Source organism: Cucurbita maxima, unplaced genomic scaffold (genome assembly GCF_002738345.1).
Source record: "Cucurbita maxima cultivar Rimu unplaced genomic scaffold, Cmax_1.0 Cma_Scf00012, whole genome shotgun sequence".
Lineage (NCBI taxonomy): Eukaryota > Viridiplantae > Streptophyta > Magnoliopsida > Cucurbitales > Cucurbitaceae > Cucurbita > Cucurbita maxima.
Genome location: NW_019272028.1, coordinates 4,920,606 through 4,943,112, shown reverse-complemented (window position 1 = coordinate 4,943,112; position 22,507 = coordinate 4,920,606). Strand labels below are relative to the sequence as shown.

At 35.9% G+C, this 22,507-nt stretch overlaps 5 protein-coding genes across 7 annotated transcripts; 3 read left to right on the top strand and 2 right to left on the bottom strand.

Moving 5' to 3' along the window:
- Window positions 1-2,585: 2,585 nt before the first annotated feature.
- Window positions 2,586-5,135, top strand: LOC111487494. The gene is made up of 7 exons (XM_023134909.1): window positions 2,586-2,888; window positions 3,303-3,569; window positions 3,664-3,719; window positions 3,865-3,943; window positions 4,029-4,167; window positions 4,383-4,496; window positions 4,700-5,135. Exons 2-7 carry the CDS (start codon window positions 3,373-3,375, stop codon window positions 4,889-4,891), a joined length of 777 nt encoding a protein of 258 aa, XP_022990677.1. The 5' UTR covers window positions 2,586-2,888; window positions 3,303-3,372; the 3' UTR covers window positions 4,892-5,135.
- Window positions 5,106-10,948, bottom strand: LOC111487493 (protein ESMERALDA 1-like). Of its 3 annotated transcripts, none has more exons than XM_023134906.1 (10): window positions 10,237-10,948; window positions 9,358-9,427; window positions 8,306-8,373; window positions 8,067-8,155; window positions 7,473-7,670; window positions 6,987-7,191; window positions 6,738-6,905; window positions 6,484-6,651; window positions 6,202-6,392; window positions 5,106-5,814 (listed from the first exon to the last, which is right to left on the bottom strand). In XM_023134906.1, exons 1-10 carry the CDS (start codon window positions 10,606-10,608, stop codon window positions 5,652-5,654), a joined length of 1,692 nt encoding a protein of 563 aa, XP_022990674.1. In that variant the 5' UTR covers window positions 10,609-10,948; the 3' UTR covers window positions 5,106-5,651. The 3 variants fall into 3 exon arrangements, with proteins under 3 accessions (XP_022990674.1, XP_022990675.1, XP_022990676.1); XM_023134907.1 differs by lacking the exon at window positions 10,237-10,948 and adding an exon at window positions 9,544-10,163; XM_023134908.1 differs by lacking the exon at window positions 10,237-10,948 and adding an exon at window positions 9,521-9,672 and having other exon boundaries at window positions 5,117-5,814.
- A 2,118-nt stretch (window positions 10,949-13,066) lies between these two features.
- LOC111487657 (10 kDa chaperonin, mitochondrial-like) lies at window positions 13,067-14,612 on the bottom strand. The gene is made up of 3 exons (XM_023135137.1): window positions 14,354-14,612; window positions 14,111-14,250; window positions 13,067-13,472 (listed from the first exon to the last, which is right to left on the bottom strand). Exons 1-3 carry the CDS (start codon window positions 14,456-14,458, stop codon window positions 13,424-13,426), a joined length of 294 nt encoding a protein of 97 aa, XP_022990905.1. The 5' UTR covers window positions 14,459-14,612; the 3' UTR covers window positions 13,067-13,423.
- Window positions 14,613-15,125: 513 nt separating this feature from the next.
- On the top strand, window positions 15,126-16,114 carry LOC111487590 (B3 domain-containing protein At2g32645-like). The gene has a single exon (XM_023135039.1). The coding sequence runs from the start codon at window positions 15,380-15,382 to the stop codon at window positions 16,112-16,114; it is 735 nt and encodes a 244-aa protein (XP_022990807.1). The 5' UTR covers window positions 15,126-15,379.
- A 2,077-nt stretch (window positions 16,115-18,191) lies between these two features.
- LOC111487656 (probable RNA-dependent RNA polymerase 1) lies at window positions 18,192-22,382 on the top strand. Its single transcript, XM_023135136.1, has 4 exons — window positions 18,192-18,729; window positions 18,955-20,792; window positions 20,921-21,071; window positions 21,215-22,382. The coding sequence occupies exons 1-4, from the start codon at window positions 18,208-18,210 to the stop codon at window positions 22,049-22,051; spliced, it is 3,348 nt and encodes a 1,115-aa protein (XP_022990904.1). The 5' UTR covers window positions 18,192-18,207; the 3' UTR covers window positions 22,052-22,382.
- Window positions 22,383-22,507: the final 125 nt, after the last annotated feature.

The window sequence follows — 22,507 nt, the reverse complement described above, 5'->3', positions numbered from 1 at the left end:
GTGTTCTTGCAGTGGTTAAGAAGAGAATAAAGAAGAAAAAGAATTAATACAGAGAAAATTAAATTGAAACGCAATTAGTTTTTGTTACAGAACGTGCAGAGAAAAAGAAAAAAGTACAGTAATGGTAGATAGAAAGAAAGAAAGAAGAGCATCAAACAATTAGCTTTCGAAATTAATTTCTCTCAGAAAACTAATTTTTTATGCTCTAATTCTTCTCCACAACCAAATTCAAACACTCTCCCAAAAAGAAGTCGTTCAACGCCAACATCTTAATCTACCCATCTTCTAAAATATTCAGAAAATTTAAAATTAAAAAAAAAAAAAAAATGGATGAACTTAGTTGTGAAGAGGATTCGGACCCGTGTGGACTAACCGCTTGTCGTCGCTGTAAACGGCGGCGGCAGCGGCTGAGGTACGACGGTGGTGGAGAAGCTCAGTTGGGGAAGTTGCATGTGCTAAGGACGCCGTGGAGAAGCGGACTAGTTTCCTTGACGTCGGGGGCGGTGGTGGTAGATGAAGACAGAGAGTAGGCGGAGGAAAAATGAGAAGGACCCAGATGAAGATGAGAAACGCGGATGCGGTGGTGGGTGCTGAGGCATGGGTTGGTAGTGTCATTCCGCCGGCGTGAAGCGGAGGTGGCGGTGTTTGTTTGCCGAGAAAAGAGAAGAAAGTGGAGAGAAAAACATAGAGAAGAAATTGGTGCGTGTGTTATGGGTTTAGCCACATGACGTTAAGGCTAATGTTTGAAGATCTTTGCCAAAATATTGAACTTTGTTTTGGACATTCTTGGGCTGTGGTCTTTTTTATTATTATTATAATTATTAAAAAAGTTATTTAATTAAATGTGGGACTGTCAAGTATTAATAGCCGATGTCTCCGGGAAAAAAAAAAGAATTAATAAAAAGTAGAAGTACCAAAATACAATATAGAAAGAAGAGAGAGGTGCGTTGGGAAGCAAAAAGAAGGGCGTCCGTACGGATATCATGGAAAAAAAGAAATAAAAGAAAATTCAGAAGAAGAACAACAACCCTTTTTCTCTAAGATTTGGTTCTGTGTTGGGTTTTCCCATTTCCATGTTTTTTTTTTCTCTAAATATCTTATGTTCTAATGTCAGAAATTGAGTACGCATCGGTTGACTTTGGAACCAACATTTAAACCAATCTACTTGGCCTACTTTAACCAAGTTGATATGTGGTAATCACTATAACGAAAGTAAGATTCGAAATACCTTGTTAATCGAATATCTCAAGGCAAGAACATTGTTTGAGATTCGAATCACTCCACAAGCAAGATCGATCATTTCGAGCTTGAATGATTCTACATGCAACCTAAACTACATATAATTGCCAAGAAACTTAGCCATTGGCTAAAGAAAGCACAAATGCTCCTTTTACTCTATATTTTTAAGTCTATTACAAATATAACATACCTGGCTTTATATAGCCTCAAAATCAAACTATTAGAGGCATTCCAAGAGTTGTAATACTCATACTTAATGGTCATAATTAACCATTATGTAATTGTAATATAAAGTAAATAAAAAGTCTTAAAATACATTAATGAAATAAAATAACTCTAAATTGTAATCCACCCAAAATTTAAAACATGAAACATCATTTTCTTCAATGTGGCATGAATTGAAATATCTTTTGAAAATTTCAACAATATTTTGTTCACATCTTCATTGAAACATATTATATGATTAATGTCTCTTGGTTCATATCACAAGTGATTACTTTGTTTTTTTTTTTTTTTTTTGGGTTGATCGAAATTAATATGACGACCTAGGTCTAAAATTCGGTCTAAAATTCGTAATATTAATATGACGATTAATATTACTTAGTTATTGTATTTTATTAATATATTTTAAAACTATTTATTTACTTTAGATTACAATTAATATATTTCAAGCTAGACATGTTCGATTTTGCTTGTGGAGTAATTCGAATCTCAAACAATGTTTTTGCCTCGAGATGTTCAATTAACAAGGTAATTCAAATTTTACTCTCCTTGTAGTGATTTCCACGTATCACCTAACCTTGCTAGGTTCGGAACCCAAACCCTTTGGCAAGCTTACATTGACGTTGCAACTCAGCCATTCTCATCGCATGCCAATCTAGCAATGAGCCGAGACCTAGATTTAGTCGAGAACGAATGCATTCGTCCTCCAGCCTTGTTCCACTTTTGGCCCACTTTAACGACCACTTTTTGAGACTCGAGCCATGAGAAGAAATTAGATTTAAGCATAAGCATAATAAATACAATCGTCGATCTATCAAATTCTAAAATAAAATAAGATGAACAAAAATATATTAAAAGGACATAAAATATTTGATTCGTGTGTTGACTCCCAAGCTTGTGTTTGTAGACAAAGTTAAATGTTAAATAACTAAGTCATATTTTAACTTTTTTTTTTTTATTTGTAATTAATATATCTAGACATTTAGTGCTACTCCTAATTTGTTAACTTAAAAAATGTAAAATATGTTATTAATTTATTCAAATAATCATTAGACATTTAAAAAAAAATTGAAAAAATAAATTTGTCGACTCGATCAGGACTGTATATTGGGATGGCTTTTGACGCAGGCCCTGTCGTTGAAAATGAAATGAATTCTCCCCTCCTTTCCAGCGATTTTGGGGAGGTTGAGCCCTACGCGGGGCGCTTATGATTCGGGAATGCGAATATGCGCGCCGTCCAACAAGAACATTCTTTTCTCTAATTCGCATCTTCTTATTCTTATTCTGATTCTTATTTTGATTCTCCTCCATTTTCCACTTCCAGCACCCAAACTCCACTTTATCTCGCCTCTGAAACTGAACCACCGCGCCTCTACTCAATCTAGCCGCCGGCATCTCCATCAATATCTTCGTCGTCTTCTTTCAGGGTACCTATAACTACCCATTGTATTCATGAATGAAGTTTTCTATTTCTCTCCCCTTTCGTATCTCAAATATTTTCCCTCAATTTCAATCTGGAATCCCTTCTGGGTTTCCCCTTTTTTGTGTTTAGTTTCCTGAAATGTCGGATTTCTTAGGCCCCCATGCGTTCGTTTCATCTTAAGTACGCGTCATGCCAATGGGAGTTTAGAAATGCCGACAAGGTGTTTGATAATATGCATCATATTTGTTTTCCCTCCATCCTGCTTCCAAATTGAGCTTCCAATGATTCAAAAACAAAGATTAAATAATGGGCATGAGTTTTTTATTCAACTTTTTATAATTTTAAATTTTGTTTTGGGAGGTGTTCTTCAGTGATTTGATTTAGAAGTGAGTTATAACTCTGCTTTTTACTTGTGCAGTTGAATATAGGAGTTTGGAGTGGACACAATTATTTTGTTCGATGTCAGCAGATTCTTGCTGGCATTGAAAATGATTCAGCTTATTACTGAAACTCTGATGGGTACCCAGAATAAATTAAACTCTTGTAGAGCCCTTGAAGGTCTGCATGGGGTTACTGTTGTGCCTGATTCACACTTCGCGCTGGATGAGACTACACGTGATGGGAAGTTTTCTCAGTTGAATTGTGGAAGTTCAGCTTTAAGTGTGAACCAGCCATTGATAATGCAGTAAGTACACACCCAGATTTCCACCAGCTTTAATTGGTTGAATGACAAAATGTTACCATGCCATTGTATTAACAGCTTTTTTCATGATCTTCAGATGGGTATGGGAGCAAAGACCATCCTGTTTGAGACCTGTTGGGGGTTGTATTCAAGGTATAGTCTTCAAATTGTTTCACCTTCGTAGCATGTTTTCCTGAAATGTTCTCTGGAGGAGCCTTGAACCTAGGACCTTGAGAGTTCTCTAGCATTATTTATAGAAAATTCCTAAATATTTATCCTTTTGTCATTTTGTTGGTAGGTGATCGGAATCTGGCTGAGAGGGTGGCTAACGTGCTTACCTCACTTCCTTTTATAGCTCTAGGAATCCAGGCACCAAGGTAATGAGTGCTGAAAGTTTTCTTGCAACAATAGATGCATCTATCTTGGTGTTTGTCTGATTATCTGAGTTTTATTTGAACACAGGAAGAATTTCTCAATGAAGCTATATGCTAATTCATTGATTGGAGTTGGAGTTGCCTCAAGTTTATATCATTCTTCCAGAGGAAAATTGAGACAATACCTTAGATGGGCTGACTACACAATGATAGCTACAGCCACGGTGGTAAGTTCAAGTCGAATTGTTTATTGAAATAGACTAAGTGGCTACTTTTCTGGGTTGCCAATTCACAGAAGGCATAAAACTTGCTACTGTGGGCTCTCTAATGTTAAAGTATGATTAGGCTTTATGCTTTGAGTTCCTTTTGTATGCATATTCGAAGTATCAATTGTCCAGGACAACGCTTGATATACTGGTCGTCATTCTAAACTATATTGCAGTGTTTGACAGGAGCTCTCAGAAATGACAACCCGAAGTTGTTGATGGCTGCATCTGCATTTCTATTGCCTTTGAGGCCTTTTACGGTTTCTGCTCTTCACACTGGGATGATGGAGGTAACCTTTTGGTGTCACTGTTATCTACCTTTCATTCCTTTACATGTTTCAATATTCTTTATATTTCTGAAGTCAATTGGCAGCATTCTATAGAAAGATTTGTTGAATGAAGCTTCATTTATCAATCATTTGCAATCATAAGTAGAATATTATATACGTTAATGGTTTACTTGTGTAATTTACATTTTTATTTCATGACTCAGGTAATATTTGCAAAAAGAGCTTTGAAGGATCCAGATTTAAGGATGGCTCACAATGTGCATAAGATGTCAACAATATTAGGTGGTGTACTTTTCATTGCTGATGATGCTTTGCCCAAAACTCCATTTATTCATGCAGCTTGGCATCTTGCTGCTGCTGTTGGTGTTGGAACCTGTAATAAGCTTCTTGTGTAATCGTTCACAAGAAACATAAATTCGTCGACGTCTCAGTCTTGCTTTCTCGAAGAGCAGCTTATACCCTTGGAAGATTATCTCTGCTGGTCGTTATTTATCGCGATCCAGGTTCGATCAACGATCGCTCTATTAGATTAGTTTTTTTTTCCCATGGAATTGTAACTTATTCAAGAGTAAACAAGAATAGCTATGTAAAATACCATCTCTGAAAAGCTTTTGAATGGTATGAATAAGCAATTGTTTACATGTTTTGTTGTTATAACAACAGAGATATCCAAAACGAATATGATAAGATATATCTAACAAAACTACACTCACTTTTACAGTATTGATCTGAACTCTTAACCTAAAACCTATCACAAAAATCTCAGGAACAATGGGAAGAAAAGAATAACTATGGTGAACAAACGAGTGTTTTTCTACAGCTTGATAGATACAGCAGCTGCAGTTTCAAAGGTAAAACAAAAACAATGCCTCAGCCAAAACCTTAAAAATGCTCTCAACCAAAATAAACTGCGGTCGTCCAAATCTTAAAGAGATGCAACTCCTCACACAATCCTATTTTCAGAAAGAACCAGATCAATATGCACCCCCTACTACAAATCCTTGAAGATCCCAAATCAGGGTGTGCCCTCTCGCCGTGTTGAAAGGGGAAAAAATGAAAGAATTACAAAAGAAAATGGATGGTTAGCAGCAATATGTGTTGGCAAGATTACATTTCTAAGGGTATATGGCCCCATCGAGTCTCCCACTCTGAAAATCAAGGGGCTGATGACGATTTCGTAGCGTTTGATTTGTTGGTAAAACACATGCAATCTGGACAAGGGAAGGTGTATATCGAGTCGTTTGGTCTTTTGAGCTCAAACCCCTTGGAATCACTATGACTCCGCATGATGAACATATGTCTCTTAAAACTTTTCCATCTGAGAAAATGAAACAAAAAGGAAATGATAGTGAAGTCATATCACATATGTACCTGAAAGTAGCATTTGAAAGGATACCAGTAGCCAGCAATTAATGCAACATGTTTTGATGCTTTATAATTTCCAAACAGATATTCGTCGCATAGTCCATTTGATTCAGCGAGTCAAAAAATATACAATACAATCTAGCCATACCAACCAGACCCTAATATTTCCATAAGACCCTCGGCCACCGACACCAAGTGTTCGTAAGGGTGGCAGAGGTTTTACTTTGTGCATGTGTTATAGCATCAGTTGGCTTGACTGTTCAACATATATAGGGAACCTCATATTAAAAAACTGTGCTAATCAGACTTGACTAATATGATTGAGGCGAGTAGAACGTACCCAGTTGTAGGGTTATCGAAAAGTAATGCTAACTTTCGCTTGTCCGGCTTGACCGTTTTGGAGTGTCCACCGTACAAGTATCTTCTATGGCCAATCAGAAAATGTGGGAAGTTGCCACCCTGTGTTGTCACAAATACCTCGCTGTGGAGACAAACTGTATAGTCTATAGCAGCCATCCTGGAAGAAAAATTCTGATAACAAGAACTAGCACCTTCAATAAGAGACACAGAAACTAGATCTCCAATTATGAAACAAATAACTGAGAATTCAAAATCACAAAACCTTGAATGGAGAAAGTTCTTCAGGTGATGCCAGCATTTCCTTCGTAAGCAGATTCGGAAACATCTCCAAAAGCGGAGCCATATTTCTCTCAGCATCATATATCTTTCCCGACGCCAAATAAATAAACGTGCTATTATCGAATCCCATTCCCCTAAGCATTAAGCCAACCTGTTGAATACAAGAAAACAACACACCTGATCTCACAAGAACACACTTCTTAAAAGTTCATGAAGTATAGCAGACACAGCAAGCACCTCTAAAGGAGTCATTGGACATTTCCCGTTAACCCTTATGGCACCGGGACGTATAACTCTACCGGGTTTTGTGAACTTCCCTTTCCATCCTTTTTCTCTGGCTGCTTTCATGTCTTCCAATTCTTTAGACCCACCATCAAAAATACAACACGAGAATGCAACCATATCCTGGCACATCATGTTAACCATGTATAGGTTTTCATTAACTCAATTATGGGATCAAAATACATTCAAGCTTTCAAACAGTACCTCCTCAAAGCGAAGATGTACAGAAATATACTTCCCACCATCTCTGGCACTGCGTTCTCTCATCCTAGCAACCAAAATCTCTCCCAATGATAATATAGGAGTAGAGAATCTCAGCGCTCTATAATTTGCTAAACATCGAAGGCGTTGAACAGCAGGAGGAGCATCAAATGATAATCGATTTGCAAAAGGCGAAATTCTTATGACCCTGTAATGGAACCCGAAATTATTCCAGAAACTAAGATCAAACTATTTACAGCATGGATTATAACAAGAAGATTAAGATCCACAAAACATTACAGATGGCGTACACCACTCGTATACAGTTCGTCGTAGATATACATTATCTGCTTGTTTTTCCACAAGAAAAACTAAAAAGCAGTACATGTTTTCTTTCTCGTCATACAAAATGAAAATAAAAATATGATGGGGGAAAATATCTTCCACAAACATTTAACCACAAGCTAATAGTAAGAACAGAACACTCACAATTCATCAAGTAATCTTGGAAGCACCGTATCCCTGTAGTAATGAATGGACGACCATGCCTTTATTCTGAAGTTGTAGACATTAGTCATGTTGTGGTCGAAGCGTTCCATAATGTATTCTGGAATCTTGTTTACAATGCGCACATCATTCTCTAACGTCTTGATAAAATATTCCTCATCATATATTTCGCTAAACTTGCTGAACAACAAAATACAACATTAAATCAATTAGCCTTGAAACAAGGATGCATTGAGCAGATCAATTTACTACAAGCCCATAAAGTTGAAATGAAAGGAGAGCCAAAGGTTAGCAATGACAAAGATCTTCCTTATAAGCAAATAATCATTTGTGCCTCTTCCTATAACCTCAAAAATGTATGATACCAATTAACTAGGAATCTAGCTAAAAATGGATGCACATACTCAATAACAGATAATGTTATAAGAACTTCACAAATCCAAACAAATACAATCAATTTGTATGTTATTGACATAAGCTGACAGCTTACAAAGGTTTATAGAATTCTAGCCTTTTCTTAGAACATTAACATCAAGCATAGTAAAAGGTGGTACAATTTGTAGTCCAAAGACATACCTAGGATCTCTCCAAATGCTGTGGAAATGAAAATTAGGGATTACAAGTGTTGCATTTAGATAGCCAGCCACAGCAACTGCATTGCATATCTGCAATACATAGATAACAGTAACATAGAATGAGAAAAGGCAATGTTTACAGAGAAACCTAGTTCCTAGGGAATGGTTTCTTTCATGGGATTGGGGTAATAGGTGGTTTAAGGAAATAAGAAATTAATGATGAGGTAAAAAGAAACCAACTGATGTTCTTTGCTGATTTAGACCACCGTTTGCCTCAACATAAATATATCCATTCGACTCCGGTAGGCCTATCAAAAATTAAAGAAACCACAAATGAAATTGTGAAGAATAAAAGAAACAGAAGTTTAAATAAAATTTAGTAGGCATTATGTAACAGCTCAAACCCACTGTTAGTAGATATTGTCTTCTTTGGGCTTTCCCTTTTAGGCTTTCCCTCAAAGTTTTTAAAATGTGTCTGCTAGGGAGAGGTTTCCTTCATTCCCCTCTCCAACCGATGTGGGATCTCACAATCCACCTCCCTTCGGGGCCCATTGTCCTCGCTGGCACAGCACCCGGTGTCCAACCCCCTTCGGGGCTCAGCGTCCTCGCTGGCACATCGCACGGTAATCCCACCGCTAGCAGATATTGTCCCCTTTGGACTTTCCCTTTCGGATTTTTCCTCAAAGTTTTTAAAACGTGTATGCTAGGGAGAGATTTCTACACCTTTATAAAGAATGCTTCGTTCTCCTCTCCAACCAACATGAGATCTCAAACGCTAAGGGAAAAAGGTAAGTAATAAAATTATTTTTAAAAAATGCAACATTTCTAAACAAGAAAGGGCATAATAAGAGTAGGAACACATGTCAATAAGTAAATTCAACTAAGACAAAGTTAAATAACAGAGTTCACAGGTCTTAAAAAGGCATCTCATCTGAATAGTAATCAGTCTCTCGTGATAAGTACATTACTCATAATATGATCACAACAGTGGTAAAGGGAAAAGGTTATAGGAGGGCAGTGAGCAGAAAAAGTAGTAATACTGCAAAATATCAGACGAATTTTGTAACATTCTGACATGATATCAATCATTTAGAATGGCTTCAGAGATGGTGCCGCCTCTCAAATTGGCTTTGAGGCTAACTCAGGGATCAGACACTCACCTCTGGCATGAAGTGATATCCGGAATAAAAATGGAATAGAAAACGGGCTTTGCTTGAAATGCAATTAAAAATAATGAAAGATTTCCTACCTCCTGAAGAAACATAAAATGGAATAGAAAACAGGTCTCTTACCTCCTGTGGAATTGCTGATACATGGTTTCCACTGACCACCTTTATAAGAGTGTTTCCATATCGTCGATATCTGTGGTTATTTTGAGTATTTAATATCACAAGAATCGCAGAAAAGATATCGACACGTAAAATTCATATCATAACATCTTTATAGAAAAAATACATTAACCAATTTTCTTATCAGACTTTTATCCATAGGAGTTTCAGGCTTCTGTTCATCCATTTTGAAGAAACTAGCTTTGAGTCCCGACTAGCCATATCTGTAAGACAAAACAGAAGCCTAATTCCCTTTTTCCCACTCAAATACCATGTCCCACGACTCAACCCGAGCTCTCGACAATGCCATGCCATGCAGTGATTTCACACTTTCTAGTCAATTCCTTAAAGCATAAAACATGCTCATAAGTGATAAGCTTCCAACAGACAGTTGTTTGAAATCAAAAAAAATATGTAAGAAATAAGAGTTACTAATCTATCTCATATCAACATAGTCCCTCCTATTGAATCACATTAAAAAGTTTTGCCCCACAGAGAAAAAGATGAAAAAGTGAGAGAACACAACAGAGAACGCATTTCTTTTCCATAAATTCAGGAAAATGAAACGAAACAAAACAAAAGAATTCATATCTTGAGCATCACTCCTTGGTTACTAATTCGTCCACATTCAATAACCAAGTATTAAAGGTTCCTAACTATGAAGAGTAGATCAAGAAAAGATGGGAAATCAAATTAAGCAATCCACAAGAAACCACCAATCGAATTCAATTTGTAAAGGAGAAAAGCAACAAGAAAACAGGACACCCTAGGGACTATGCAAAAACAAATCAACCCCACATCAAGAAACCCATCAACCAATAGGAATTGGAAACAAAAACGAACCGCATCAGTGGAAGAGTTATCAGCATCCATGTCGGAGCGCAGCTTGGCGAAGAGTTGGGGACTTCGATAAACAGAGCCAGCAGCAGGGCGATGTTTGATGACTGGAACGACATCGTGAGAGACAGTGCCCATATAAAGAAGCATACTGGAGATGTAAATTAGAGGGGCGAAAAGGAAGATCCCTTGGCGACGAAGCAAAACGGAGAGGATTAACCAGGCGAGTCGCTGGGGAAAGGTCCGACCGGGTTGCTGAGCTTGAGTGAAGCGGCCGCCCTTAGACCGTGAATGCCGCAGCCGCGGGGACCGAAGAGGCGACTGCGGCGGTGACGGAGTTGAGTGGCCACTGCTCGGCAGCCGATTATATGGGTGCATTTGGTTCCACCCCAGAATTCCACTAATCTACATCACATCGATGAAAATGGACTTGAACTCACAGGATTTCTCAGAATAAAAGGGAAATTGAAGAGACCCTTTTGGTAATCGGTTAGAGGGAAGATGCAAACGATTATAGGGAAATGGAAGAGGTTGGTATTGTGAGAATAAGAAAATGATTTGGTTTATAGTTCCAAAGCGGAGAATGGAATGGAAGAGAATTACTTGTTGCGCAAATCTCCTCCGCCTGTTTTTCTCATTTAAAAATCATTCCATTTTTTCTCATAATCAATCTTCATCATCCTTAATTTTTCATCCCACTTTCTTAACAAACTTTCTCGTCTTCAACTCTTTTATTTTGTTCTTCGTCTTTGGAACATCTCCTTCTTTCTCTCTTTTTTTCTTCTTTTTAGATTTTTCTTTTCATTCTTGTAACTCAATCTTATTTTTTTAATCTCCTCCTACCATCCAACATTTATTTTTTATTACATTAAAAACATTAAATACATGTAAATGATTATATATATATATATATATACATATATAAATAAATGTTGCAAATAATATAATGTTGCAGTGTTTATTTATTTATTTTCGTTGAATTTAGGACGGACATGTACCTTAATGGAAGGGCGTAGGGCACCGTGGCGACTTCATTAAAGGTGTTTTTGTGTTTGGATGTCTAGAAACGTATTAAACGGTTAAGATCTTTTTATTTATTTAGTTGATAATTTAGTAGGATAATTTGACTTATTCTTGTCATTTTAAATTAAAACTAAAGTTTAAAACACGTGGCTTTATAGGCCACGTGTAGGGAGGATATAGTGCCACATGGGCGGGTGGCAGGTAAGTGGTATGCCACCCGATTTGCTTTCCTCCCAAGCAGTAGAAGAAAGCAAGAAGATTTAGATTAAATGAAGACGTGGAAGGTGGTGAGCTGGAGGCACGAGGCAGCCACCATAATTGTCGGGCAATCCCACGTGTCCACATGTTCTTAGATCTTAAAATGCAAATCTCACATTTTTTTCCCACATTACCCCAACTAAATGCTCTACACGTGTAAGTGCGCAATACATGGCCATGTTCGACCTTCTGCATTACACTTATTACGTTTTTTACCTTTAAAACATTATCTTAAATTAAAATTTAATAACTAATTAAATATTTTAGGAAGAAATTATACTTGTTTTAACATTAAATTAATTTCTTAATGTTTATTTCTATTTGAAATCCCTGCATTTACCATGATTTTTTTTTTGTTTACTAAAAAATATACCGTTTTAATACGAAAATTTTTAAATGTCTCAAATAAAAAATAAATTTAATCAAATTTGAATTCCATAAATAAAACATTGTTTACCATTAAAAAAAAATCTATAACTTATTATTAACAAATTTGTATTTGATAAGAGAGAATTTTACCTTTTTGTCTAAAGAGATTTTTTTAGCAAGAGAGAATTTTAACCTTTTGTCTATAAAGGTTTTTTAAGACAAAAAAGTGAGACTTTTATGTTTTTTAAAACCCATACATAGATGGTTTTTAACCATCCTTTATTTCTCTCTCTCTCTCTCTCTCTCTCTTATTTTGTATCATTTCTTTTATAATTATTTATTTTTCTTGATTTTTTTTCATGTATTTCTTCTTTTACTTTCTTTGATTTTTTAAAAAAATATATTTCGATTATTTACGATTATTGTTATCCTTTTTATAACTTAAGTTATTTTATTTTCTCTCAATTATTTGCTTTTGCATCCTTTAGAATTTCCTTTTCACTACTTATTATTATTTTTTTTTTATTTATCAATCATTTTCAAATAGTTTATAAATAACTCAAAAATAGTAATGAGTGAAATAAAATAACTATACTTTGAAATATAACGTATAATTAATTTTTAATATAAATTAAAAAACATGAATGAAAATTAAATTAAATTTTAATTAGTTAAAACTATTTTAATAATTTAACTTAATAACTAACAATAATATAAACAAAATAAATTAACAAATGCAATAAAATTTAAAGTAATATTATTTGTATAAAGGTTTGATAACAGTTCCTCTTAATTTATTTTATTGAGATTAACTCAATAACAGTTATCATAGTTAATAAAATTATTATAATTAACTATTTGATTACAATAAATCAATACTAATCTATTTAATTATCTAAAATTGTTTAAAAGAATTTATTTATATCCTTCAACCGAGCCTAAGAGATTTAGTATACTACTCTTACCAGTCTACCTATGAAACATGGAAATTCAAAGTCCAACTGCACCCCATAATTGCTCATTCTCCTCTTTCATGTGATACAAACATGACTTAACACAAGATTAACCATCCATAACATCATAATACGATCGCACAAGACTGTTTTTTATTTAATATATGTCTTATAATAATTATGTATCTGATTGGATTAGAACGAGTGGAAACAGAATAGCAAGAACATGGTAATTGAAGCAACTCAAAACTATCTTATTTCCCATAATCGTATGTTTAAAAGCCCCCAAATTCCTACAAAATAGCCTTAGCCATCAAATACAACAGTTCTCTATTCCTCCAACTCATTAGAAAAACAAAACAAATGCTGAATGAAGATAAGGAATCACAACAGAAGCAACTATCAACTGAAAAGAGCTTCCATTAAGATTTATCCAAATGGAAAACTAACCATAAAATGATGGCATCCTTCATTATTGCAGTGAATAAGAAGCTACAACATGGAAGAGAAGAGAATCAACTCAGAGTACCAGAATGAGCTCCTCTTGCAAAAAGCGCAATCCGACCACACCATTGAGTCAGATGAATCTATCAATCATGTAGAGTTCCCAAAATGTCTTCATCTCTAAACAAATGGAACCTGCAGATAAACCCCAATCAAAGAATTCAAACTAAAATCATGAAAATGAATTCAAAAAATGCTATTTTAATCCCTTTTTTTTAGTCTTGGTTTGACATAATTTCGAGGAACATTCAGTTTCGGGAAGAAACACTGAAACAGCAATTTAGTTATTCTCTCGAAAGTACTTTTTAAGTGTTTTTATGCTCTGAAAGTTTTCTACAACACTTCTTGATTATCTAATCAAACATAAAGAGGTTAATATCACTAGCTTTAAATCTTTCGACAAATCATTTTAAATTCACTCTTAGCCCTAAATCTTCCTGTACATTTGAGTTGATTCAGCTTTATGTTTTCTCTCTTGGACTTTGAAATACTTAGTTTTAACACAACAAGTTAAGTTCTATCCCATAACTCCGTAGAAACCAAATTTAGCTCTTAAACTTTTTTTTTATTAATTAGTTTAACTATAATTCAAATTCATTTAGAATCGGAGATGGTGCCTCAGAGACATAAAAGCACTATTCATGACTTTACGTTAGTGAACTAAAAATGCAAACAAAACAAGCCTAATAAAAAGTGCAGGACGAATTACATCGCAGACGACCATTTCTGCTAACAAAGAAATAAAACTAAGTTAAAACTGTTTAAAAGCATACTCTTTCTCTCCAAGCTTCACCGACGTGCCTCCATATTCAGGCAAAAGAACGGTATCACCTTCTTTCACACTGACCGGAATCAGATTCCCGCTTCTATCCCGTGCACCAGGACCCACTGCAACCACCTTACCGGAGTTCAGCTGTCGTACCAAACATCGGTTAATCACATATAAACCAAATCAAGTAAGGACAAGGAAAATTGAAATGAAACTACAGATAAAATGAATGCTACATTGCAAATACCTTGGTGGAGCTCTCAGGGAGAAGAATGCCGGCAGTGGTTTTGGAAGGAGGAACAATTTTCTCGATCAGGACACGATTGAAGAATGGAATTAATCGCTTCGCCATTCGTCTTTGAGTTGATTGTTCGTGCAACGTCTGTGCTCGGAGAATTAGGGTTTTGGAGTAGGAAGGCGACGAGAAGAGGTGCCTTTATGTGGCTATTGGAAGAAAGGGCGTGCAAATTTCGGGTTCTCGATGCGCCTAGAAGGTTCTACGCGTTAGGGTTTAAGTGCTTTTGATGTTCTTGGGTTTAGACCTTTTGGAGAGTGCATTAAGAAGGCCCAATGGGCTAACTTTCGGATATTGCATTAAGAAAGCCCATTGGGCTAATTTTCGGAGAGTGCATCTAAAGGCCCATTTGTATTTGAGAATGTAAATAAGCTGTCTTTTGTTACACATATATACATATACATGGAGCTTAAAACATAAATGTAAAAATTATATTCTTATTAATAAGCGCAAGTTAATTTATATTTGTCAACATTATTTAATTTCAAATGTATTTCTTAGTATTAGCATTACAGTAGCTATATTTTTTAAAATGTTTTTGAGTTACAAACATCAGCCGCTTGTTCTTGTTCGTGGTGATTCAGAGAGTGGAGCGCAGTCTTAGACAGCAATATTACCATTGGGATTAAAATCTAATTTTGTTACAAATTAAATGCAAGCTAGTGGAGTGAACGGAGTTAGCTGTCTCTTTTTGTTACCGTTAGAAACAGAGCATTTATGGAAAAAAAAGAAAAAAAAAAAAAATACTCCTCTGTTTCGCAGAGTCGCACTAAGAAGATGATTGTCCTCAGAATTTCCTTAATCAGATTTCAATCCAACGGCATCGGAGTGGTTTAGGATGTGAATCAATTTAGGAAAATTTGAGTCAGCGCCGTTAACAAATACCCTTCACCTCTCGGCTCTCACTGCCGCTCCACTTACTCATCTCTGTTTGCTTGCAGCTCAAGGTTTACGTGCTCTGTTTTCTGCGATCCAGCTATGGGTTTGAGAAGACTTAAAAACGAGATTTCTTTTCTTGGTTTGGACCTAGGAGTTCACATTCCTCGAAGAAAGAGGGGTTCTTCCGGCTCTGCTATTACCAAACATTCAATCTCTATGATGGAGTGCGCTACCATTCTGATTGCATTCTCCAACTCTGTCACTCATGTCCTTCCCTCTGCCTATCTTCCACTTCGAACCACTAACACAAAACCCATCACTGAAAGAAAACCCAGGAAGAAGAGGTGTAAGCAAACCCCCTTTCCGACCACTCCGGACATGCCGGCGGCGATGAGAGATCGAATTGGGGAGATGGGGGCGTACCAAATCCAACTGGCAATTCAAAAACAACTGCAAGATACTGATATGAACAAGAATCACGGGCGACTATCTTTCCCTGCAAAGAAACTCAAAGTGGATTTTGCAACGGAAGAGGAGAGGAGGGTACTAAAGCAACAGGAAAACGGGGGGAAAAAAGGGATGAATGTAATGATAGTGGATCCTCTTCTCCGAGAGAGCAGCATTTGCTTGAAGTTGTGGAAGATCGGGAGCGGGGATTCCTACTGTTTAATGACACAATGGAATTCATTGGTGGAACAGAATGGGTTCAAAAGCGGAGATCACGTCCAGCTTTGGAGCTTCAGAAAGGATGAATTTGAGGCTGAAACTCAAACCATGGTTTCTCGTCTCTGCTTCGCCATGGTTAAGCTTGATGCCACCACTGCTTCTGCTTGAAGCTGATTCTTTATTTTTCACGTAATTTTGATCGATATAGCCAAGTCTGACCTAGATTGCCATATTTTTAGTGAAGTATATATGATAATACGTCTTTTTTTGTGACAGCAACGTTGTAGTCCTTCATTAACGTATGTTGTGAATTAATGTTTTTTTGAGATAGGACCCTAAATAACTGGGTCCACGTGGGTCGTCACGAATCACATACCAATACAGTTGGAATTTGGAAACTGACGTGTCTCCTAATCATCACTCCGAAACTTCTCTTTGATTCATTGCCAAAGATTGACCGGAAGACTTAGTCCACATCATAAATTCTTCTCTCTACATTCAATCATAAAATTTAGTTCTTTGTTTTTTTAATCATATATTTGTTCTTCTAAGTATTTAATTTCACCTTTTAATAAATATGTAAAAGTCCTGCTATTTAAAAAAATAATTTTTGGTTAATTTTTTAAAAAAGGAAAACTTTTTATGATAATTGACACAGTTTTTTTCCATGTTTGCCCTCCACTCGATGCCCTTTCTTTTCCATTTTTATGTCCTTTTTTGGTACTTAGAAGTTAAAAAGACATATAGAGAAATGAATCAAAATTCTGCATCTCTGCTTCCAGTTACCTTCTTATTTGGAAACTTGTGGCTTAAGTTTGGTTCTTTTCTTGGTCCTCATTCTTACTCTTCAAATTAATAATAATGAAAAAAAATCATTTCCAAGTTTTTAAATTTGGGTTAGAATGAAAAATAGAAAAAAATTGAAATCAAAGGTGTATTTTCATTACAAATAAGGAAAATATAAACTAATTAAATATTGAGAATAAAATAAAATATGTTGTAAATTAAATAAAAGAAAGAATATTAAGATATATTCTATAAATAATATATTTTTCAAATATTATATCTAACCCGACTAAAATTATGTTTTAAAATGAGAGACAATAAAAGTGTTGTCCTGCACAAAAAATATTAATGTTTATTTTATTTTGTAAAACTCATTTAAAATTAAAATATTTATATACAAATTTGTTTGGCATTCAAAATACTTTTATTAACGTCAAATTACTTCAAACGACGTATAAAAAATAAATAGAAGCATTTAACAATATATAAATGAGAATAAAATAAAACTCAAAATACAGATAATATTTAAAACTCAATAACAAATGCTATATGAAAAGGAAAGAACATTCTAGAAAAGTAGGAAAGGAAAAGAAATATAAAGAAGAAAATAATTCATAAATATTTAAAAAAAAAAAAAAAAAAGTTTCAGTTATTAATATTGCTGACGTGGCGACAAACCGTTAAAGCAAGGAGACCAAGACGAGAAATTTTCCAAATCTTTCTCCACCTTTTCTAATTCTGACGTTGACATGAACTCTACTCATACAAATTAAAATTTTACTTTTTAAAAAAATTTAATTTCATATCTAATAAATTCATTAATTTTTTTTATTTTTATTTTTAAAAGAGGAATGAAGATTAATGTCTGATTATATCCCACTAAATTTTGTTTAAATTAATAGAAAGAAAATGGTATAAAAACCAAATAATGTGCACAGAAACTATATAATAGGGCCCAGGAGTTAAAAAGTAGTGCGTCACTCTACTTTTATGTAAGTTTCCGACCATATTCCAATATAATGCGTTGATTATATTCAATGCAACATAGTACAACATTTTTCCATCGCAAACGCGTGGGCCCCCTTTCTCTCTATATGGGCCCATTGTCAAAAGGGACAAAATGAAACATCCTTCTGGGATGTAATATATATATATATATATATATAATTGGATGGAGTCATTAAAATAAATATGTGGATTTTTATTAAAGATTATGGTGGAGTGAAATATTTGTACGTACTACAACTCAGTTAATTAATTATTTTAAATAACACTTAATATGGTTCGTATATTTATAAATGCAGGAAGGCATAAATTAAACTTGGGCGAGAAGATGGTGACCTTGACTGGCCTTGAAAGACTTGATTAAAGTAGGTCTCCTCTCCTCTCTATTGTCTATAAATTGCATATATTTGTTTCCTATTTTCCTCCACAGCTTTATTCAATATCTCAATTTCAGTGCTTTGTGAAAACAAATGGGTACGAATGGGAAGACGATCGAGGTTTTTGGATTCCGGCGAGAGGTGAGCGCCGGCGAGGTGAAGGAATTTATGGAGAATCACACCGGAGAGGGAACGGTATCGAAGGTGAGGATTTCGAAACCCAAGGACGGGAAAGGCCGGTTGACATTCGCGAGGGTGGAATTCAGGAGCAAGGTGGCGGCGGAGTACGTGGTGGAGAAGGCGGAGGCGGAGGAGGGGCTGTGGTTCGGAAGGTGGTATCTGAAGGCGAGGGGAGTGGAGAGGGAGATGAGGGTGGAGAGAATGGAGAAGGTGAGGGTGCAGTTGGGAAGCGTGATTTCGAAGGAAGAAATGAGGGTGATTTGGAGAGGGGAAGAGTGGAGCGTGGAATATGGAAATGGAATGAGGAAACTGTGGTTTTATTTGAGTTATGGGGTTGAAGATGATGACTATAAAATGGAGCTCCGGTTTGAGAACATTTTGGGAGTTCAGCTTCGTTGCCCTCACAATTCATCCTCCAATCTTTTTCTCATTCAGGTCTCTTACCTTTTCCTTTTAAATTTACAACTTATATAAAGATTAAGTTCTTTCATGTAAAAAAAAACATTTATAATATATTAAATTTATGACTTAATTTAAATCTATCCGAAAATGAGCATACTTTAGCCTTTATTTCTTAAAAATCTATTTACCAACATTTTTAATATATTAAATAAAGTATATTAGAAATAATAAGACTTATGTTATGTTCATAATTGGCAGTTGCAGGGTGCTCCACGGATTTTCAAGAAATGTCCTTCTTCTTCGTCTTCTTCCTCTCAATTCTATTCCAAGGAATCAACTGGTTTCCGCTGGATCAGAGATGTGGATTTCACTCCATCGTCTTGTATTGGACAATCCTTCTCTCTGTGCTTGGAAGTTTCTCCTGGAGATCAGCTTCCTTCTTTCTTCCAAACTTTGGTCGGCTACAAAGAAATCTATGGCCCTTTCAAACTGTCCACAGGTTCTGCTTTCTCTTCCACTTCAAATCTCGTTCCTATCGTTACTCCACCGCAACCATTTGATATCCCTTATAAAATTTTGTTCAAAATCAATGCCCTAGTTCAACATGGTTATCTTCCTGGATCAGCGCTGGATGATAAATTCTTCCGCCTGGTTGATCCCAGTCGATTTCGTTCTGACTACATTGAGTATGCCCTAGAAAAATTGTTTAGTTTGAAGGAATGTTGCTATGAACCACAGAAATGGCTCAAGCAGCAATATCTGTCATTCTGCAGCTCTATGCAGCTTCCATGGAAAGCTAATATTTCTTTGGATGATAGCCTCGTCTATGTGCATAGGGTTCAAATTACACCTGCTAAGGTGTATTTTCGTGGTCCGGAGGCGAATCTTTCTAACAGAGTAGTACGTCGATTTATTGATGATATAGATAATTTTCTTCGCGTGTCTTTTGTTGATGAGGAGTTGGATAAAATTCATTCCAGTGATCTGTCTCCCCGTACGTCTACTGAAAAGATTGAAAGAACTAGGGTTTATGATCGAATATTATCTGTTTTAAGAAATGGTATAGTCATTGGTGGCAAGAAGTTTGAGTTTCTTGCTTTCTCGGCAAGTCAACTTCGTGAAAATTCGTTTTGGATGTTTGCTTCGAGGGAGGGGCTTAATGCAGCAGATATCAGGGAGTGGATGGGTGACTTTCGTGAGATAAGAAATGTGGCGAAATATGCTGCTCGACTTGGTCAATCTTTTGGCTCGTCCAGAAAAACTTTGTGTGTTGAAGAAAATGAAATTGAAGTTATTCCTGATGCAGAAGTTGAACGGAAGAACATCAAATATTGTTTCTCTGATGGGATTGGAAAGATATCCGAAGCATTGGCTGAGATGGTTGCTGAAAAATGTGGTTTGATCAGTCATACACCATCTGCATTCCAGATCCGATATGCTGGATACAAGGGCGTTGTTGCTGTTGATCCCACATCCAAAAAGAAATTGTCATTAAGAAAGAGTATGTTGAAGTATATGTCACTTGACACTCAACTTGATGTTTTGTCATGGAGCAAGTACCAACCCTGTTTTCTCAACCGTCAGGTGATCAACCTTCTGTCCACTCTTGGAATTCGGGACGACGTTTTTGTGAAACAACAAAAGAAGGCTGTTGATCAACTTGATTCTATTCTAAGAGATCCATCGAAGGCATTAGAAGTGTTGGAATTGATGTCCCCGGGGGAAATGACTAGTGTTCTGAAGGACATGCTTTTGTTTTACAATCCACACGAAGAGCCTTTTCTAAATATGATGCTACGGACGTTTCGAGCAGATAAATTGTTAGATTTGAGGACCAAATCAAGGATATTTGTTCCTAAGGGAAGGACAATGATGGGTTGCCTAGATGAAACCCGGACCCTTGAGTATGGGCAGGTGTTTATTCACTGCTCTGTCCCTGGGAGATCAAGCGAAAGTAATTTTGTTGTTAAAGGTAAAGTGGTGGTTGCTAAAAATCCCTGTTTACACCCAGGGGATGTGCGTGTGCTCGATGCCGTTGATGTGAAAACTCTGCATCATATGGTGGATTGTGTTGTTTTTCCACAGAAAGGGAAAAGGTAAGCACGCTTATTGTGGATGAATTGTTTATGTATTCATCACATTTCACGGATTCATGTTCATATGTTTGGCAAATTCATGCACTTTACATATATGTTATAGTAATATTTGTAATATGTGATGTTAGGCCTCACCCAAATGAATGCTCTGGGAGTGATTTAGATGGTGACTTATACTTTGTTTGTTGGGATCCGGAGTTGACTTGTATTAGACCAATTAAACCTATGAGCTACGAGCCTGCACCAACCATTCAGTTGGATCATGATGTGACACTTGAGGTATGCTTTCAGGAACTGTTTACTTCTAGTGCAAACACACACTTCATCTTTTTCTTTCTAATAATATAGATTGCTGATTTGATTCACAGATTCGAACAGATTGTATTGTGAAGCTTGAATAACATGGTATCATTTGAATACAGGAAGTGCAGGAATACTTTGCCAACTACATGGTGAATGATGGTCTTGGTGGCATTGCAAATGCTCACACTGTCTTTGCTGATATGAAGCCTAAGAAGGCGATGAGTGCTGAATGCATTGAACTTGCAAAATTATTTTCAATTGCTGTTGACTTCCCGAAAACTGGTGTGCCAGCAAACTTGCCGCGCTCTCTTCGTGTCCATGAGTATCCAGACTTCATGGAAAAGCCTAATAAACGGACTTATATATCGAATGGTGTTATCGGGAAGCTTTTTCGAGGAGTGAAAGATGTTTCTTCAGATATCAACAACATTGAAACCTTCACTAGGGAAGTTGCTGTCAAGTGCTACGATCCAGACATGGAAGTTATGGGTTTTGAAAATTATTTAAGTGAAGCTTTTGACTACAAAAGAATGTACGACTTCAAGTTGGGTAACCTAATGGATTATTATGGTATAGAGACAGAACCTGAATTAGTTAGTGGAAATATTTTGAGAATGGGAAAGTCTTTCGATAAAAGGAATGACATGGAACAAATTAGCCTTGCCATGAGGTCACTAAGAAAGGAGGCCAGGGGTTGGTTCAACGAGAAGGCAAGTAAGTCTATCTACAACAACAACAAGGGCGAAGACAATGAATATGCAAAAGCATCCGCTTGGTACCATGTTACGTATCACCCAAACTTCTGGGGTCGATACAATGAAGGCATGCAAAGAGATCATTTTTTGAGTTTTCCATGGTGTGTTTCTGATAAGCTTATTCAAATCAAAAGGGAGAAGATGGAGTCTTCCCCAGTGTCATCTCTGATACACAAATTTGGTAAGCTGAGTTTCTACTAGCTTTAATGGTCAATAATTTTATGAAGTATTTTATTAAGGTTCTCTAATGGTTAAAGTAATAGTAAGGAGATGGTGATGTCTGTGTCCTTGAGTTCTAAGATGATTGTGTCCTTGAGTTCTAAGATGATGGTGATGAAGCTATAGTTTATATTGTACTAAAGGAAAAGAATTTACAGCTTTTTGTTTGAAGTTTTATGCTTCATTAGATGGTAATAGTTGTGTAAAAGCAAGCTTGAGATCTGGAAATGTGGCTTATTTGTATCTCTTACATTATATTTTCTATAATATGATCAATGGAGTTTGAGACAAATTGTTATAGTTCTTATAGAACCGATCAGATTGTGTAATTTCCTGTTGTACAATGAATCTATATGGGTTTTCTTACATGATTTTAGTTTTAATTATGCAATCTTTCATGGATCTTTTGAATGACCAGGTTTTAATTAAAATAATAAA

Coding starts and splice junctions, on each gene's coding strand:
- LOC111487494 (XM_023134909.1), top strand. CDS start 3,373: ATGATTCAGCTTATTACTGAAACTCTGATGGGTACCCAGAATAAATTA. Junction 3,944..4,028: donor CTAGGAATCCAGGCACCAAG/GTAATGAGTGCT, acceptor ATTTGAACACAG/GAAGAATTTCTCAATGAAGC. Junction 4,168..4,382: donor TGATAGCTACAGCCACGGTG/GTAAGTTCAAGT, acceptor ACTATATTGCAG/TGTTTGACAGGAGCTCTCAG.
- LOC111487493 (XM_023134906.1), bottom strand. CDS start 10,608: ATGCACCCATATAATCGGCTGCCGAGCAGTGGCCACTCAACTCCGTCA. Junction 9,428..10,236: donor ATAACTCTTCCACTGATGCG/GTTCGTTTTTGT, acceptor AAATAACCACAG/ATATCGACGATATGGAAACA. Junction 6,906..6,986: donor TACATCTTCGCTTTGAGGAG/GTACTGTTTGAA, acceptor ATGATGTGCCAG/GATATGGTTGCATTCTCGTG.
- LOC111487657 (XM_023135137.1), bottom strand. CDS start 14,458: ATGGCGAAGCGATTAATTCCATTCTTCAATCGTGTCCTGATCGAGAAA. Junction 14,251..14,353: donor TCCCTGAGAGCTCCACCAAG/GTATTTGCAATG, acceptor TTGGTACGACAG/CTGAACTCCGGTAAGGTGGT. Junction 13,473..14,110: donor GTGAAGCTTGGAGAGAAAGA/GTATGCTTTTAA, acceptor GTTTATCTGCAG/GTTCCATTTGTTTAGAGATG.
- LOC111487590 (XM_023135039.1), top strand. CDS start 15,380: ATGGGTTTGAGAAGACTTAAAAACGAGATTTCTTTTCTTGGTTTGGAC.
- LOC111487656 (XM_023135136.1), top strand. CDS start 18,208: ATGGGTACGAATGGGAAGACGATCGAGGTTTTTGGATTCCGGCGAGAG. Junction 18,730..18,954: donor CCAATCTTTTTCTCATTCAG/GTCTCTTACCTT, acceptor CATAATTGGCAG/TTGCAGGGTGCTCCACGGAT. Junction 20,793..20,920: donor TTTCCACAGAAAGGGAAAAG/GTAAGCACGCTT, acceptor ATGTGATGTTAG/GCCTCACCCAAATGAATGCT.